At 42.6% G+C, this 20,089-nt stretch overlaps 1 protein-coding gene across 1 annotated transcript in view; it reads left to right on the top strand.

Moving 5' to 3' along the window:
- Positions 1 to 20,089, top strand: part of LOC135197474 (mitogen-activated protein kinase kinase kinase 15-like) — a 259,241-nt gene that overhangs the window by 141,237 nt on the left and 97,915 nt on the right. Inside the window, 3 exon segments of the mRNA XM_064224540.1 lie at positions 2,240 to 2,505; positions 3,513 to 3,679; positions 4,610 to 4,705. Of these exon segments, the coding sequence (XP_064080610.1) occupies positions 2,240 to 2,505; positions 3,513 to 3,679; positions 4,610 to 4,705 (529 nt within the window).

The raw sequence follows: 20,089 nt of genomic DNA, 5'->3' as shown, positions 1-20,089 counted from the left end.
GAGATCTCCTTGCTAATGAGGAGCTTCGAAAGGTCTTGCCCACCCAGGGAGCTCAGGCCCCCTGAGTGGGGATGTGGGACTCTCGTCCTTAGGAGTTTGACTCGAAAGACCATTCGGAAGCCACTCCGAGAGTCGTCAGACAGGATCTGACCCTCAAGACCCTCTTCTTGCTGGCCCTGGCATCGGCGAAGAGAGTAGGGGAACTTCATGGTCTGTCCTTCAATGTTAAAACATTCCAGGGGCTGGGGATCTGTGACGCTCGATTTCGTCCCTTCCGAATTTCGTAGCCAAGACTCAGAATCCGTCGATCCCTGACGACAGGTTCGAGTCTTTCACAATCCCCTCCCTAATGGATTTCACCGACAACGAATACGGATGAGATGCTGCTTTGTCCTGTGAGGGCGCTACGGCGCTATCTGAAGAAAACTCGACACCTCAGGCCTGAGTGTCGACGCCTCTTCGTTAGCACTGGGGTTACCAAGAAAGAAGTATCCAACAACACGCTTTCTTTCTGGCTGCGTGAGGTGATCGGAGAGCGTACGAGGCTGATGGTAGTGACGACATCCGTACGCTCCGACCGAGAGCCCACGAAGTCAGAGGTATTGGACCCTCTTTGGCGTTCCGCAAGAACTTCTCCGTGGCGCAGGTCCTGAAGGCAGGTGTCTGGGCCAACCAGACTACCTTCACGTCCTTCTACCTTCGGGATATTGCCCACAAGTCCTTGGATACTTTTTCCTTGGGACCTGTGGTGGCTGCTCAACACGTTGTGTAAGCTTACCCAGCACCCGAGCAGGCAGAACAGCATCGATTCCTGGTTGTGACTGTAGGAATGAATGGTTGAATGAGAGTGCGACTGGCTTCTCTTCTCCATCTTTCTCTCTCTCTACCTGTGGGCAGAGGGTCACGGTCGTCACCATGCTGGAAAGGAATCCGATGCAGGTAAGCTACTCAACCGAGGCCCCCAATCTATCCCCTTTAGCTTAGGGATAGAAGCAAATATCCTCCACTCCCTCCAAACAAGGGGGAAGGAGTGGATGCCTACTTGAGACAAACCCATAACTTTATGTTGGCTCCTGTACAGGAACAAGTTCTTGCAATGCTGGTACGAAGAGATACGCTTGCCTCTCTCTTAGTACTTGGCTCAGAGGTCTGACCATTGATCCTGCGGTGCACACCCCGATCAATCGGACAGAGGTTTGGATCCCTCCCTTGCTCTTACGACCAGGGAGGCATTCCAAGGTTGGACGAACACCAGTCTGTTCACCAAAAAGACTCAGATTCCACCCACCAAGAAGTGAGTCTTCCTATTGTTAAAGGACCGAGGGTTTGTATTACGTATCGGAACAAATGACAATTTGTCGAAAATTGCATTTTTCCTAACTATACAAACCTGAGGTCCTTTACATATAGTCCCACCTCATACCACCCCTCACTCTGCAACTTTTTGCATGGGCCTAAAGCAAAGAAAAGTGATTCTTCACCGCCGGCGCGCGCGGCGCGCGCACGATCGGAACAAGCAGTTAACTACCGTTCTCCCCTTGTTCGAAGCTTACGACCGTCCCAGCTGCCGCTAGTTACCTTCCTATTGTTAAAGGACCTCAGGTTTGTATAGTTAGGAAAAATGCAATTTTCGACAAATTGTCATTTTTACATGCTAAATTTTGCTTCCAAAAAATGAAGGATCAGGATTTTAATGGCTTGCCATATTTGATTCTAGGTCCTCATAAGGGATCATCGGTTATGATAATTTTGTAGGACAGACACACACACATCTCTCTCTCTCTCTCTCTCTCTCTCTCTCTCTCTCTCTCTCTCTCTCTCTCTCTCTCTCTCTCTGACTGGTTAGTCTTGTTACTGAATAATTCATATTATAATTGAATATAGGATATGAACAAGGTGATCCATGTTCTCACCAAGTTGAAACCATTTGTCAGATACTTCCTCTCTTTTGCATCTAGTGTTGAAGTAATATCGAATAATGCTATTGTAAAAAAAAAAGGATAATGTCCCAAAAGACACTTTTTTTGAGCAGCATTTCATTCTTTGAATAACAGAGATGTTTTAAGATCAGATACAAGACTTGAGAGAAAGTTCATGCAACAAGTAAAGTTAAACAAAAATCATTAAGAACAAAAGTAGCAGGATGGTAGCATTTTGCAGATAATGTGAGTGTAGTCATGTGTTCCTCTTCCCGTAGATTTTTCAGTCTGTGTCATGTAAAACATATTGTTCCTTACAGGGAAGTACAGCCTCTCCATGAAGAAATCAAACTTCATTCTGAGTTGCGTCATCGCAACATTGTTCAGTACCTGGGAACAGCCTCGGAAGATGGGTATTTCAAAATCTTCATGGAACAGGTACCTGGAGGGTCACTTTCTGCTTTACTGAGGTCAAAGTGGGGCCCTCTGAAAGAGAATGAAGCAACCATAGCTTACTATACAAAGCAGATACTTGAAGGGCTCAAGTATCTTCACGACCAAAAAATTGTTCATAGGGATATAAAAGGTATGTGTTATCCTTCAAAAAGGAACTATAGAAATTAATTTCCTTTATTTCAGATCTTCAGTATAAAAATCATTGTTTTTAAAAAATGTAATATTTTTTGTTTCTGTTCTTGTATTTCATTACTGATTCATTTATCCAAATTAGTGTTCTAGTTTACATGAAGCTCTAGTTTGGTTTTTTGTAAGCTTGCGTGGATACTCAAAGCTTTAGCACGATTCTTTGGCTTGTCAAAAATGTTTAGTGTAGGATACATACTGAGGGCTTTTGCATTATGTATATTGACAAAAATTTATTTACTTACAAAATAGTGTGTATGATAAATTTATCATTTATTCATTTATGACCACTCTAAAACAGTGTTGTGTTTAGGATATAATATTTTGTGTTATTTTAGTACTTTCAGTTATTTTCCTGTTTAATTGATTTCTTAAAATGAAAAATCTTTATTCATATGTTTTAGATTAACTGATATTTCAGGATCATTTATATATGAATATTAAAACTGGTATTCTGGTAGGTTGGTATATTGATGAAAGTATAGACAATTACATTTTCCTATTTTCATGGTTTGCTTTATTAAACGTACTTGTCACTGTATTGGCAGTAATGCTTTTGTAACCTGACATCAGTAAAAAAAATTTTATGTTAATTTTTCAAAAGGTCTGATAGTTCTATTCTTTTACTTTTGTAATACATAGACAAATCAAAGTTGCACTTAGTCTCAAAGAAACTTGTTTGAGTAAACTTATTTTATTCAGCTCCCTATGTTATGAATGAGTTGGTTTTATTTTGTTGGTACAAGTTTTAGGTGAATTTTTTGGCTTCATAATAAATTGAGCATAGTAATTTTATTTGTGAATAGTAATTTTAATTTTGAATGTGCAAAGAAGAATTTTCAATTTGAAAGATGTGCAAGGTTGTATGTCTTTGTATGTAACTTAAGAGGTAAATCATCAATGTAGAATAACAAGTATGTGCAGTTCATAATTAATCTTGATATTTCACAGGTGATAATGTTCTAGTCAATACTTATACGGGCGTTGTTAAAATTTCGGATTTTGGAACATCAAAACGATTAGCCGGTGTTTGTTTAAGTACAGAAACGTTTACTGGAACCTTGCAGTATATGGCTCCAGAGGTTATTGACAAGGGAGCCAGAGGCTATGGTGCACCGGTAAGGGCTTTCTCTCTTTCTCTCTCTCTCTTTCTCTTGTATTAATGATATAGCGTACAGACTGTGTATCAGTTAGAATACTAAAAATAATGGCTGCATTATGTTTAGTATTTTACTTTTCATTCTCTCTCTTTTTTTCTCTTTACAGGATGTTAGCTTTGCTTTGATACAGCTTTTCTCCTTCATTTACAAACAAAACCCTTAACAAGCCTTGTGAGTCTAGAAATGTGCAAAGTGTTCTGTTATAACCGCTGTATATTTATAGTTATTATTTTTGTAAAGTGTTAACATGAAAGCCTTAAATTACATTTCAAAACTCAAAGAGTACTCACCCACAGTGTTTTGTTTTATTCATAAGTGAAAGCTAGAATTTAAACAAGGCAAAATCAGAAAAGCTGGATAGGTAAGGAGAGATGACATCCAATGTCTTAGTTGAAAAGAGAAAATGAGAGAGTAGAGAATGCTTATACCATTCAGAGAGCCATTCATTAAATTAATAATGTTTTTTGTGATAGTTTTTTATGTTGCTAATAAAATTTCAAACATTCATATCTTTTCTTTAGTATTTACTCTGTGCAAAGAGAACCTTAAGAAAAAATTTCTCTTTCTAGTTGTAAACGTGTGTTAAGGAAAAATAACTAGATATTGAAGAATTTCTCCCAAGTTTAGTGACCATATAATGTAAAGTAGAGAATAGTACAGTATTGCTTTGGGGTTTTCATTTCTTCCAAAAAATTAGGTGTGTCTTGAATCTTAAGTTCTGCTCTCTTGACCTGCCTACGGAGTACATTTAGAATTAAGTAAAGTGTTTTAAGCGGAATATAAATGATAGTTTGCATTGAGGTACATTATGCATTGCTTTGCAGTTATCTTTCCAGTTTTTTATTTTGATTTTGTGTTCAATACCAGTCTTCCTCCTTGTCTTTTCAGGCAGATATTTGGTCTTTAGGTTGTACTGTTGTGGAAATGGCAACGGGTAATCCCCCTTTCATTGAGCTTGGATCTCCTGAGGCTGCAATGTTTAAGGTATGGATGTGATGCATTATTGGTACTTTTTAAGTCTGATAAGTGATGAATTTTTTATTTCATGTAGATTTTTAGTTTTCTACAAAAGAAATCTATTGTGATGGCTTTGTCTGTCCATCCATCTACACTTTATTCTTTCTGCCTTCAGATCTAAAAAATTACTGAGGCTAGAGGGATGCAAATTGGTATCTGTTCATATTCAGAACAAACCCTCAGTGTTAACAATAGGATAATCTGCTAGCACCAGCTAGAAATCAGTTAAAAACAATCAAAGATTGTAAAGCAAGGAATCTGTGGCATCTGATCACCCATACATATATGAGGTGGAAGCTGGTCACCAACCAAGCTTGGGAGCTCTCTCCTACTTTGACGCTTCTTGAAGGGGGAATTGCATAACTCACAGAAAACGCAGTCCATTTTATCAAACGTCACCAGAAAGAACGTCTCCGAGGAAGCTGAGCAGACAGCAAGAGACATGGATGGTAACGATGTCACAGTCTGAGACGGAAGGTGAACCGACACCGCAGTCGATGTCATAGGTTGTGTGGAAGTTGGGAGTGACGTCGCAACATTGGGCATGGCAGCACAAGCCATGGCGAGGAGATAAGCAGCGACTCAGCAGATGACAATGTTGAACGGCTCTGACCCACTTGAAGGCATCATACTTGTACCAAAGTAGTGTAGGCTAGGAGGAGGGGGGACTGCCAGTAGGACTGGGGGAGTCTGGCGAGCAGACAAGAAATGGGCCGGTAAACCATCAAAAGATGGTGAACCCTGTAGGCTTAGGGACACCCAAACCACTGCCATTTTGTTGGACTCCCAATCTAAAACAAAGGAAGCTGGAGGGGCAGCCTCCTCTCCTGAGGGAGTGATTGTCTCCCACAAGAGAAGGGGCCTCATTAAACATAAAACTATCTCGTGCACCACCTGATACGTACAAAGACAAATCAATGAGAGAAAAGGCCAGGGACACAGGAACAAAAGATGCAGGGGAAAGACTACTGGAAGAAGGAGACGCTGCAATGTCTGCTTGGGGAGGCAAAAAGCCTTCCCAAGGACAGACAAGTTGACACCTTACGTTGATCCCTCTTCTTATAGAAACCCCTCCACTGAGATATAGGCTAAGAACATTCCAGGGACAGATTAGAGGTAGTACAAAAATTCGCACGGTGCCTACTGCAAGTTGAATGGGGATCTGTAACAGAAGAAGCCAAAAACCTGGAACATGGAAATCCCTGAACTCCTGGACACATGCGTTGAAGGGGCTTGGAGTTCTTGGAGGAATCCATGATTAAAGGAGAGAGAGAGAGACACACACACACACACACACACACACACACACACACACACACACACACACACACTCTAAAATGTAAAGAAATAACAGGCAAAAACAGCAACTGGCTTGGAAAGGAAAGCACAACACGACTACTCTCCAAGGTGGTCAAAGAAAGACTGATGCGTCACAAGGTCCCAAGCTTGGTTGGTGACGAGCTTCCACCTCGTATACGTATGGATTGCTAGAAGCCATAGATTCCTTGCTTTACAATCTTTTATTGTTTTTAACCGGTTTCCAGCTGGCACTAGAAGATCATCCTATTGTGAAGACCTCAGGTTTGTAAGCTATCAAAAATGCAAATTGAATAAAAATTTGCCATTTTGGTCCTCCACCCTCCAATCATCAAACGTACCAAATTGCTATCCTCTAACCTCAGTAGTTTTTATTTGATTTAATTTAAGTGGGCCGGCCGGAACCCCTATATATGGTGGTATAGGGCGAAAAATGTAAAGTCATGAAAAAATTCATGGAGCTTCATGTGGCAATTGAGAATACGTATACGAAATATTTCGTCAAAATTCCTCTTACTTTCGTAGTTACAGGGTAATTAGTTAACGTAACTCAATAAGCCTAAAACATTGATCCGTACAAGAAAATGCAATTTGTTCCGATACGTAATACAAACCCTCGGTCCTTTAACAATAGGAAGGTAACTAGCGGCAGCTGGGACGGTCGTAAGCTTCGAACAAGGGGAGAACGGTAGTTAACTGCTTGTCCGATCGTGCGCGCGCCCGCGCGCCCGAGAGGTGAAGAATCACTTTTGCTTTCGGCCGCGGGTGTGAAGGACGTGTTCGTCATCGCTCTCTGCCCGCTTCATCGTCGTATGCTTTGTTTATATTGTGTTTTCTACTAATGGTTTGGTTTGACTTGAAAATGAAACTGTAAGTACACTGTTTTCATTTTCATTACTTAATTATGAATCAACATGGAGCTATCGCCGTAGAGACGGCGATTTCCGCTCTTTTCATGTATTGAACCCTTGAATTATGTCTCGGTGCCGAGGGCGGGCGCACTCGCGCCGAGTCATGTATTTTGGGCGAAAGTGTGTAATTGAAAGATGTAAGTACTCTTTTTCATTATATTTTTGCCCTGTGCGTTCGTTGCCGAGAGCTTGATTGCGCTCGGCAAGAGCCTCTTATTTTGTATGAATAGAATGCAATGAAAGTGGATTCGCAATGCAGTTTTCTTTCATTTTCATTTATTAATTGCATCAAATTTAATTTTGGATCAATTTCCGCTCTTACCCGGGAATTAATCCTTACGATTTATTGCTGTGAAAGTGAAAATAGCAAGTGCAGTATTGTTCATTTTCATATATATTTATGATAGCATCATATTATTATGGATCAAGTTTCCGCTCTTACCGGGAATTGATTTTTCCCTCTTTTAAGTTCTATGAAGTGAATCGCAAGTGCAGTATTCTGTTTCATTTTCATATTACTTTTCACTGCTGTGCGGGGGTAGGGGAAGCGAAGGTCTGCCAGGAAGTCGTCGGAAAGCTCTCCCGCGACTCCCTTGGTATCCGATTCTTCGTCTTCTTTCCTGCCCCCCCGCTCAGCTTCCTCGTATTTTTTTTTTTGGGGTCTTCCTTCCGTTCGGGGTGGGGCATGTCTCCCCCCCCGTGCGTGAGGGAACCCCTCTTACTAATCTGTCTGTGCTACCGCAGGTGCTACAGCCGTGGGAGACGACCTTGGACAGGTATGGACCACTGCGGCTGCAGGGCGTGCCTAGCATCCACGATCTGCTGCAGAGTCTAGCGAGGTCTGGGGCGGTGACCTTGGAGTGGTCTCCACTACAACCTTCACGGCCGCTTATGCTGGCTTCCCCCCGCTGGTCTACACTCCCCATGCTGTGTCGGTGACGCCGTCTGCCGCTTCTAGGGCCGGTCGCCGCCGTACCGAGGAGGGGTATGCCGCCGCCGCCTGTGTTTTCTTCGTGTTGCCTGCCCCAGACTTCCGCTGTTCCAGCAGCTCGCGCCCCTGGACCGGCCGCCAGTACCACGCTGGCTGCCGATGATTCTACGAGGCGATGGCTGGGCCTGCCGTACCTGTCGCTGATGTGGTTCCCGCTACTGGCTTGGCTGTCCCTTCTGTGTTTACCGCTGCCGCTGTTCCTGCCGCTCCTGAGCTGGTTGCTGTTCCTGTCGCTCCTGGTTCCTGCGCCCTGTCCATGCTGGTCCTGCCCATGGTGTGTCTTCCCCAGTCCCAGGTCCTTCCGGACAGGTGCAGTCGGGCCGTGTTGCTTCGGCAATAGGCCCGACTCCGGCCTGGATGGAGGACCTGACGACTGTCCTGCGTGAGCTGACGAAGAAGAGGAAGGTGTCATCTTCGTCTTCGTCTGTTGCTGCCTCTTCCCCTTCGACTTCTAAGGCCCATAAGCCGAAGAAGAAGAAGGCTGCCTCCCCCCCCTAAGAAGTCTCCTTCGGGAACTTCTAAGGGGGGGGTCCTTCTGCTGGTCCTCCTGCTCCTTCGGGAGCGGGGCCCGTCTCCCCTTCCGTAAGGAAGAGATAGACGGGGACCAGAGGAGTATCGGTTAGCTCTGGTACGTCCTCGACCTGGTGCTAGCGGCGATGCCGCTACGCCAGGTTCCGGCTCGGTCTCTCGTTCGCGGGAGATCCCGAGTGTACGCTCTCCCTCGGGAGACCGTGCAGCCAAAGTTTCGGCGCCAGAGTTCGCTCGGCGCCAAGACCACGGCACGGAGCAGAAGGCTGGCGAGAACCGCTCAGGTGACTCTCGCCAGGCCAGCGGCCGCTCTCGCAGCGACCAGCTGGTAACCGGGTTTTGTTATTCCCCCTAAGAAGACTCCTTCGGGAACTTCGAAGGGCTCGTCACATTCCGGTGTGACGGGGGGGTTCTTCTGCTGGTCCTCCTGTTCCTTCGGGAACGGGGCCCGTCTCCCCTTCTGAGAAGAAGAAGAAGAAGACGGGGACCAAGGGTGTGCTGGCTACCGCGGGTACACCCTCGCCTGGTCTTGGCAGCTCTGCTGCTAAGCCAGGTACCGGCTCGGTTTCTCGTCCGCGAGAAGTTCCGAGTGTACGATCTCCTTCGGGTGACCGTGCAGCCAAAGTTAAGACGCCTGAGTTCGCTCAGCGTCATGACCGAGGCACGGAGCAGAAGACTGTCGAGAGCCGCTCAGGTGACTCTCGCCAGGCCAGCGGCCGCTCTCGCAGCGACCAGCCGGTACCTCTCGTGGACGTGACGGTCTCTGACCGGCCACGGGTTGAGGCTGGGAAGAGGTCCCCCAGGTCCCCTCGACCGACGGTACCCAGCCTCGGCTGGTACCAGCGGTTTGACGTGCCGCGAGGACGCTCACCGGTCTCACGGCGAAAGCGAGCTCTGCAGGTCACCTGACCGCCGCTCCCACAGGGACCGGGCGGATACGGTGACCAGCAGCAGCTCGTCTGACCACGGGTGGGACCGGGGTTGACGTGCTCAGTCGAGCCGCTCGCCACAGGTGAGCGGCACGGCCAGGCCTGCAGATCGATCCCACCGCGGGTTGGTGATCGGCTGCAGCCCCCCACGTACGCTGGTCCTGCCAGCGAGCGGGGGGGGTAATCGTCAGGTCCGTGTCTTCCACTACCTTCAAATTCCTTTCCTCGGGCTTACACCGGGAAGAGCGAGGTAGCTAGGAGTGATCGTGAGAGGTGCGCCGCTCACGATTCCGTCACGGGACGCCGGCACGTGCCACGTATGGTCTTAGGACCAACCAGGACGTACGCGCAAGTGATGGAGGGCGACCGTCAGGGGGAGAGGGGGTAGCGTAGTTCTGTCTCTCCGATACCTTCAACTTCCTCGGCATACGCCAGGAAGAGCGAGGTATATAGGAGTGATCGTGAGAGATGCGCCGCTCACGATCCCGTCACGACGCCGCAACGTGCCAGGTTGGTCTTAGGACCAACCAGGACGTACGCGCAAGTGATTGGAGGCAACCGTCAGGGATCTGTTGCTGGTCCTTCTTCTGAAGGAGGAGGGTCCTGGGAGCTGCTCTTGTTGGAGGGACTGGACGGTCCTCTCCTCAAGACGCTGTAACTTCCGAGATTCAGAGTAACTTTACCCAGGTTATTGCACTGATTCGTCAGCACAACGACCGGGGGGCAAGGATCGCCGCTCCCACAGCAGAGCCCATGTCTCTGCTCGAGTCGTTTTGGGGCCCGAGAGGGAACCCAAACCGACGGTGGGTATGCCGCGATCGGAGCTTGCCGATTCTGTCTTGAACCAGAGTCTCTCGTCTCCGGACAAGAAGGCTCTCTCAGTTCTGGCCGGTCGATCAAGCTACTTCCACCTCCTCTACTGCGACAGCGGCGTTTCTACGTGTCTTCGGACACTGTATTTAAATACTCCTTCGGTCCTCCTGAGAGGTTTCGACCTCGACGAGGACTGGAATGAGTCGGAGGACGGTATCGGCTCTCTCCTGTCAGGTGTCGATCAGCCCCACCCAGACGACGTTCACAGTGGCGGCAGACCCTTACCTACAGTGAGAGTTCGTAACCCTCCTCGGGGAAAACGTTTTCTCCTGACGATACGTTTTCCCAGACTCTGAGAGGCCATCGCCGCAAGGCGAGGGCTGCTCCTACTCTTCTCCAACTGCTAGTTCCACTGGGAAGGCGAGCGAGTATCCAATCCTCCCCCATTCCTCTCTCCTTACGGCTACGAGGGAAAGGGGAAGGATCCTACAGAGATTTCTCTGTAGGATCCCACGTTGGGGACTGCGCTACCAGGGGGGACCTTCGGGTCCTACCTGACGTAAGCCCCGGTCGTTGAGGAGGGATCCTGCCCCATTCTCGATTTCTACGGGAATCGAGAGGACCACCAGCCGATATCGTTTGACGAATTCGGTGGGGGTTTCACAGACTGCTTAGAATTCTACGGAATTTCTAGCGCATTCAGAGTGTTAGAGTTTCTTACGATCTCCGAACACTTAGGCGAGACCACGGTCCAAAGTGAGCGAGACGAGAATCCCCGATATGTTACACGATAATCGGGAACCTCGCCTATGCTCGAATTCCTGGAATTTCTAGCATTAGGAAGAAAGACTGCTGCTGAAAGAAGACTATCTCACAGTAGGCGACCAACCTGGAATAGAGAAGAACGGACGGGAATATCCAGTTTGGCTGGAACTATCGTCTTAGTATTCTGTTCACCATTGAAGCTTCCTTCGAGGAAGACTTCTCCTTCACTCTCTTTAATAGAGAACGAAGGTGGTCGATCTCCAATCCTTATTTTGTTTTCTTGAAGAAAAGAATTTAGGATGGAGATCGTTGTTCAGAATCCTACAAATATACTACGTATATTAACCTCGCGACATGATTCGCTAAGCAGTTGAATGGTCCGAGGGGTAGGCGCATATCCTGGTTATTCTACGGATTGCGACTTAGACGAAAAGTATTCTAATTGAACTGCAACCCGGGTTGCCTGCAACCTCCCAGGAGTTTCCAGTTTCAATTTTATATACTTATGGTGTTGTCACAACAACACACCATTTAAGCTTTTATATTTACCGAAATTCGTTTCGCTTAAATATAATTGCTCGAGCATATCTTTTTATGCTCGGTGGTTCTAGCCGAACGCATTCCTTCGTGGAAAGGATTACTTGGCAACTCAGGATGACGAGTCAGCGACAGCTACTGCGTATTGAATTGCCCGAGGCATTTCAGTATCAGCTGCCGCTTTGAGATAGACGGTTGTTTATGTCTTTCTCACCTGCTTTGATTGAATAACAACCGTATCTCTGCCCAACAATCACGGACTTAAGTCTCTGATTAACGGGGATTCTCGCATACATGAATGACCATCTACTGCTGAGAAAACGCTAGTATTCATCGTCTTCGGTATTGCAAGAATTTTAAACAGAGATATCTATTCGACTCTCATCTTTCTGTTTACCGCACGGTAACAGAATTCTGTAATAGTCTCTTGCTGCTTATTCGATATCCGATAATGCGAATGATTTTTGCGGAATCTGAGTTTGTCCTCAAAATATCTTGTATTCGGAGGTGTACAATTGTTCATTGTTCACCCCGGATTAGCAGATGTATTGAAAGACATCGCCTACTCCCACACCTGCCAGCTCTACTTCCAAACGTTCAGCCCATGAGAAGCAGTTCTTCAAGCGGCTCTCCCTGTGTTTCATTACTGAAGAACGCCCCGCTTTCATTGCACAACGGACAGCAATGAAATGGCGGTTAGCGTTTTCAGTCATTTGTAAGCACAGGTTTAGAATCTTGAGATTCCTTCTCTCGATTCAGCTGGAAGACGTAGGTTGCATTCATTGCCTACCTTCGTCTTCAACGTCACATAGTGTTGTTTCTCCTTAAGCTGAGATTCAAACGTCTATGAGATTTTCTTGCCATCAGGGACCTCGGTCTTTTGAAGGCAATTGACTTTCGCCTTTTGAGCTTATGCATTAAGAGAATCATTGCCGCGCCGTCCGGCATCGGTGACTAACAAATATTTTATTTGTTTGATCTCTCAGCATAACTCTTTAAAGGGCGAAGGTCACGTGACTTACCCGGATGCTTGGACAACTTGCCTCTACTGATTCCGAACCAGTCAGTCGGCAGCTGTCAGAGCGCCCGAGTCAGTTACGAACTATGCTGTGGACTTAGTTCGGTTGTTCCAGAGCAATCATTACTTCGTCTTAATAGCTTGTCAGTATGAGTACTGTACATAACCAAAGTCGAGAAGAGGGATAGGTCATACGACTATTCCCTTCTTTTCGTCTTAGGTAACTGCATGACTTCTCTTGAGAAGTCAAGCACAAAGGGATGGGGATTTGTGACGCTCGATTTCGTACCGATCTTCGTAGCGAAGACTCAGAACCCTTCGGTAACTGACGATTGGTTCGAGTCCTTCACAATACCCTCCCAAATGGACGTCACCGCCTCCGATACGAAGGCTATGCTGCTTTGTCTTGTGAAGGTGCGACGGAGCTGTCTGAAGAAAACTCGACACCCAGGATGAGTGTGGACGCCTCTTCATCATTCTCTCGCGTTCCGCAAGAACTTCTCCGTGGCGCAGGTAATGAAGGCAGGCGCCTGGTCCAACCGGACCGCATGCACCTCCTTCTACCTTCAGGATATTGCCCACAGTTCCTTGGATCTTTTTCCTTGGGAACCGTGGTGGTTGCTCAACACGTTGTGTAGTTAACCCAGACCCTCGCAGGCTGAACAGCATCGAGTCCTGGGTGTGACCGTAAGAATGGATGAGGAATGAAGGAGTGTGACTGGCTCCTCTTCCCATCTTTTTCTTCCCTCTACCTTTGGGTAGAGGGACACGGTCGTCACCCCCTGCTGGGTAAGGACGAGATGCAGGTGAGCTACTCAATAGAGCACCATCCTATCCCTTTCAGTAGGGATAGGAGTAAATATCCACATTCCTCCAACAAGGGGAGGAAGTGGATGCCAAATTGAGACAAACTCATCATTTTATGATTGTTCTCTTGCAAACAGGAACAAGTTCTTGCTTGCTGGTACGAAGATATACCGCTCCGCCTCTTCTTAGTACTTGGCCCAGAGGTCTGACCATTGATCCTGCGGTGCACACCCCGATCAATCGGACAGAGGTTTGGATCCCTCCCTTGCTCTTACGACCAGGGAGGCACTCCAGGGTTGGACGAACACCAGTCTGTTCACCAAAAAGACTCAGATTCCTCCCACCAAGAAGTGAGTCTTCCTATTGTTAAAGGACCGAGGGTTTGTATTACGTATCGGAACAAATGACAATTTGTCGAAAATTGCATTTTCCTAACTATACAAACCTGAGGTCCTTACATATAGTCCCACCTCATGCCACCCCTCACTCTGCAACTTTTTGCATGGGCCTAAAGCGAAAGTGATTCTGCCCGCGCGCACGATCGGACAAGCAGTTAACTACCGTTCTCCTTGTTCGAAGCTTACGACCGTCCCAGCTGCCGCTAGTTACCTTCCTATTGTTAAAGGGACCTCAGGTTTGTATAGTTAGGAAAAATGCAATTTTCGACAAATTGTCATATTTCTTCTAATATCGTAAATTTTGATAATTATTGTCAAAGAAATTGGGAGAAATGGCATCTGTAGACATTCCCTGAGTTGAGAAGGGAGACTTCAGCTCTGCTACCAAGTCCAGTCATGATTTAGTGCGATCACAAACTTCAAGTAGTTTACACGTTCGATTTCACCTTTGACATTCGCTTGCTATTACGTATGTTTATGTATGTTTCGGCAAGAATTTCATCATGCTAATGAGGAAAAGACAAGGAAAACATCTCGCTAACATACAGACGAAAAAAAATCGCTCTAGTATTATTACAGAATATCATAATACATGTGTAGTTAGTGAAGAGAGAGGGGAGGGTTGCTAGTAAGGGTTGCGTAGTATCGCCCCCGTCTTGCCTGACAGCACACGTCACACTGTGCCCAAGGCTACGATCTTTGAGCAAAGAGATCTTCATTTATGATAAATAACAAAGTTTTGGTTTTTTAATACCCAAAATGAAATATGAAATTCATAATAATCATGATTTATTAAATTGTCTTTGTAAAAAGAGAGTACACCTTCGAGTTTCACCTCTGACTCTGACATTCTCTTGCATTTACGTTTTCATCATGCCAAAGAGGAAAATACAAGGAAAACATCTCGCTAACATACAGAAGAAGAAAATTCACTATAATAAGCCGAGTTAGTGAAGGGGAGAGAGAGAATTGCGTAGGAAGGAATGCCCCATCTTGCCTCAAGCAGTGCCCCAGGCTACGATATATGAGCAAAGGGATCATCATTTATGATTAAATTATGATAAATAAAATAGTTTTGGTTTATTAATACACAAAAAAGGAATATACATTCATAATAATCATTATTTATTAACATTGTCTTTATAGAAATACGAAGGAAAACTTTGAACGCCCGTATCTCAAAACTATGCTTATTGACCTTCAAAATCTATCTTCTCACTTAGTTTTAAAGCTATAACATTGGAATTTGGTATATAACTCAGAAAGACATTATAGAACAATCAAATAGAGCCCTTTTTTCCAATTTTTGTTTCGTCTTTTTTTTTTACAAATTTTTTCTCCTGATTTATAGGGTTTATTTTTTTACCATATTGAAAAATTCATATCTAGCAAAAAAAAGACTTTTAGAAAAAAAACTCTCTATTTGATTGGAGGTCTACATCAGGTCTATATATGGTAGTTATCCCAGGTCTTAATATTAAATATCAAGGGAGGAGATAGAATTTGAAAAATGGTTATTTTCGGGATAAATCGCCCTGGCGTCACAAAACCGAAGGTCAGAGGCGAAAATCATATGCGGTTTGGAGATGTCCCAAGTTAACTTATTAAGTGGCATGAATATCAAAGTCCTGTCCTTAAAAAATGGCATTAGCCGGCCGGCCCCCTTAAGGTTTAAGTTAGCCATGGATCATGCATCTGGCAGCACTTTCTGGAGTCATGGGATGCACCCTTACTCTGCCATATCTGGTGAACAACTGAAAGTCTACTGGTCATAGCTGATGGTTTTATACAGCATTATACGTTATACAGAAAACTTCATTGCGCCAAACAAACCTCGGCGTAATTTTTACTTGTTTTATTCTGTGCAATGATTGGAGTCTATAGTTTAACCCTCTTACGCCGACTGGACGTATTTTACGTCTACATTTTTTGTCTCCCGTGTGCCGACTGGACGTATTTTACGTTGACTTACAAAAGTTTTTTTTTAAATTCGCGGAAAAATACTTATAGGCCTACCAGCCTAAAACTTTTGAATCACGCGCCTTGGGGGATGCTGGGAGTTCACGGATCAAGGTGTTGTTTTGTTTACAATCGTTACGCAGGCGCGCAAGTGCGAATTTCTTTCTTGCCGCACTAAAAAGTATCTGTGACACATCTCGGAAATTATTTCGTCACTTTGACATAATTTTTGTACCATTGTAAATTAGCCGTTACATGAAGTATTATATATGAAAATGTGCGCATTTTTATGTAGAATACAACAATAAAATACTCATGATTGTAGCTTTTATCAGTTTTGAGATATTTTCATATAAATAACAATAATTGCCAAAATTTCAACCTTCGGTCAACTTTGACTACCGAAATGGTCGAAAAACACAATTTTAAGCTAAAACTCTTATATATTAGTAATATTCAATCATTTACCTTAATTTTGCAACTAATTGGAAGTCTCTAGCACAATATTTCGATTTATGGTGAATTTATGAAAAAACTTTTTCCTTACGTCCGCGCGGTAACTTCCGAAAAAAATCATACATGCGATTGTGGTAATGTTTGCACCATTTTAAAATTAGCCGTTATATAAAGTTTTATATATGGAAATGTGCGCAATTTCATGCACAATACAACTAAAAACAACCCATGGTTGTAGCTTTTATCAATTTTGAGATATTTTTATATAAATAACGATAATTGCCAAAATTTCAACCTCTGGTCAACTTTGACTCTACCAAAATGGTCGAAAAACGCAATTGTAAGCTAAAACGCTTAAATTTTAGTAATATTCAAGCATTTACCTTCATTTTGCAACAAATTGGAAGTCTCTAGCACAATATTTCGATTTATGGTGAATTTATGAAAAAAATAACATTTTCTTTACGTCCGCGAGGTAACTCTTCCGAAAAAATCATACGTGCGATTGTGGTAATGTTTGCACCATTTTAAATTAGCCGTTACATATATATGAAAATGTGCGCAATTTCATGTAGAATACAACTAAAAATAATTGAAGGTTGTAGCTTTTCTCATTTTTGAAATATTTGCATATAAATCACGATAAAATAGAAAAAAAAACCACGTCGGTCAACTTTGACTCTACCGAAATGGTCGGAAAAAACGCAATTGTAAGCTAAAACTCTTACAGTCTAGTAATATTCAGTCATTTATCTTCATCTAGAAACAAATTCGAAGTCTCTAGCAAAATATTTAGATTTATGGTGAATTTAAAAAAAAATCTTTCCTTCCCTCCACGCGGGGATTCTCCGCCACAAATCTCCGAAATGCGTACGTCCCATTCTCGGAATATTTGCTCCGTTTCATATTAGGCATTTCATAGAGTTTTATATATGAAAATGTGTGCAATTTCATGTAGAATAAAATGAAAAATATTAGAAGGTTGGAGCTTTTCTTATTTCCGAAATAATTGCATATAAAACATATATAGATATAAAAAAAAATCGACATTCGGTCAACTTTAACTCGTCAGATATGGTCGAAAACTGCAATTGTAAGCTAATACTCTTACAGTATAGTAATATTCAATCATTTGTCTTCATTTTGAAAGAAATTGGAAGTCTCTAGGACAATATTTAGATTTATGGTGAATTTTTGAAAAAAATATTTGTTTACGTCCGCGCGTTACGAATTCATGCATTATTTTGTGATAATATTTTCTCTGTGTTGCTTTTATTGTTTTACAATGTGTTATACGTATACCAAAATGATCGCAATTTAGTGTACATTACAACGAAAAAAAAAAGTAACTTGTTACCTTTAACCGTTTTGCGCACAGCGCGATTTGAATACAATTATATATGAAATTTCGTTTTTGCGCTATCATATATCGCATTATTTATATATGATAATGATAATTTTTTTCATTTCTGATGGTTGCATTTTTTTACATTTCTGATGGTTGCATACTAAACTTCAGGCAATGACAAAAAAAGGAGCCAAAAATGAACTCTTAATCTTGAAAACTAAGCGTGCTGTGATTTTTTGAAAAAAAATATTTTTTCCGCTTCCGCGCTCACTCTGAAACACCTCCGGTACACGGGAGACAATTTTTTTTTTTACCGCTTCGGCGTAAGAGGGTTAATGCATTGTAGCATACAATTCGGTTTCTGTTGTGGTATAATAATGCTGATTGGAATATTCTAATATGAAATTCCTATAAACTGTATTATTCCTAGGATTGATATAAAGCAGGCTATTTTATATTTTTCTTTATTTTTATATGAGGGGGAAAATAGATGTTATGGGATTTAATTAAAGAACAACTACTGATCATTTGAAAAACTTTCTTTATGTAGTATTTATTTCTTTATTTTATTTTATTTTTTTTTACATAAAACAAGAGCATGTTTACAAACACAAAGAACATTCCTTCAACCTACTTACATTGCTAACTACCTTTCCTTTTCAGCTATATCCCTTTGGTTTTTTATCTAGCTGTCTAACTTTATCATTTATCTCGGCCTTGCTCCAAATATCACGTTTCTGTTAAGATCACATCTCAGAGAGTCATCTAGTGTGATTTCATGATGTTATTATGATTATTACTACTACTAAGTTGCTAATGAAAATCACCAAGCCACATAACTAAATTAATCTGGTTCAACCAGTGGATATGTTCTCAAAAAATGGGTGAAAATTGAAGCAAGATAAACTTTTTGTTGAATATTTTTATGGGGAAGAAACAAAGATCATTGCTATTATTAGTAATTTTTATTTCAACTTTATAGGCTTAAATGTGTAGTTAGATCTCTCCTCACTTCTATTTTGAATTCCCAGGTGGTCTAGTCTTTATATATTCCTCTTTACTGAGATTATGTCACGAAATGGTCTTTTCCCTGGTATATCTATATTTACTACTCAATTAGTTTCTCCTGTTCCCATCTTCTCAGATGTACTGACCATGAAACTATAAACATGGAATGGACATGCGCGTATATATGTATTGACTGATTGTCACTGCGGACTGCCATTGGAAAGGGTGGAGATGATCGGGAATTAAGCTATTAAAGCATAGTCTTGCAGACGCTTTTTCACTCTGTCGTCCTTAATTTTCCATCAATTTTAATAAATATGGGCTCACTGGAAAGCTCTTGAAAATCCCTTTTATATACATGTAATTGAGTGTGTAGAAAATATAGCGCTGCAGTGTTTTAAGTGAAGATATCCAGGTATGCATTTTACCTGGGTTCACTTTTTTTCTCTACTGTTCCTTATTTTTTAATATAAATTTTAATACATTTAGCATTGGTTAATAGCTCTTGAAAAGCACTTTCCCATGAACCCAATGAAGCATGTACTATATGGCTCATATAATAGAAATAATCATGCATGCCATGTGCTAAGAATAAATGATTTTGTGTCTTTGCCACGGGGTTTTATAATAAATTTTACCACTAAAGCCTGTTGAACCCCTTATATTTAATATCCTCTTAGTATAAAAGTATTTTTACTCTACTTTGTATTTTATGCACTACCTAGGTATTATTACCTTGCTATCCTGTCTGTTTCACCTTGGGATTAACCATATCACCATGACACAATGGACTTAAATTGTAATTATGTTGACTTATGCTTATTGTTTACTTATATCAGTCATTATTACAAAAAGAAACACACTAATTTTTGCAGATCACTTATTAATGTCAGCCTTATCAATACCAATAATTTTAGGTTATTTTAAATGTATTATCATGTAAACAGAAATTGCTGTATTGAATGTGTACTACTAAATTTGCTTGAATATAATGAAAAGTGTCATAGATGACAAGATATTGCCATGGAAAATTAAGAGATTACACTCCAATATGGCAAGATACAAAGTTCTCTCCACCCTTTTTAATGGCGGCATGCTGCACACGGCGGTTTTGCATAAATCCATTCCATGTTTATAGTTCCATGGTATAGACCATCTAATTCAGAGATTTCAGTCTATTTTACATCCTCAAGGCACCACATTTTTTAGCAACTCCCTCAATTGAAACATGATCTTCCAAATCTACCATAACCATGAATCAAAACATTTTGTAGATACATCTCTTCAGAATCTTCTCCACATTCTTTGCATCTCTTTCTGTTGTGAAAAAGCATAGATCTTGTTTATTTTTCATAAGTCTTTACTCTTTTCAAGTAGTACCTGATTGAATTCTATTTTTTTTTTTACCAGTAACTTAGAATCTCATTCAGCTTCAATAGTGTGGTTAGTCTTTGTTTTTTCCCTTTTTTTTCAATAATTTACCTCTAAATACCTGTCATCTTACCTCAAGAAGGTCCTCTTCCCTCTTCACTAGTCACTCTGATTATGTGAAGTCTTGTATTACCC

Source organism: Macrobrachium nipponense, chromosome 21, assembly GCF_015104395.2.
Source record: "Macrobrachium nipponense isolate FS-2020 chromosome 21, ASM1510439v2, whole genome shotgun sequence".
Taxonomy (NCBI): domain Eukaryota; kingdom Metazoa; phylum Arthropoda; class Malacostraca; order Decapoda; family Palaemonidae; genus Macrobrachium; species Macrobrachium nipponense.
This window is presented reverse-complemented; position numbering and strand designations above follow the sequence as displayed.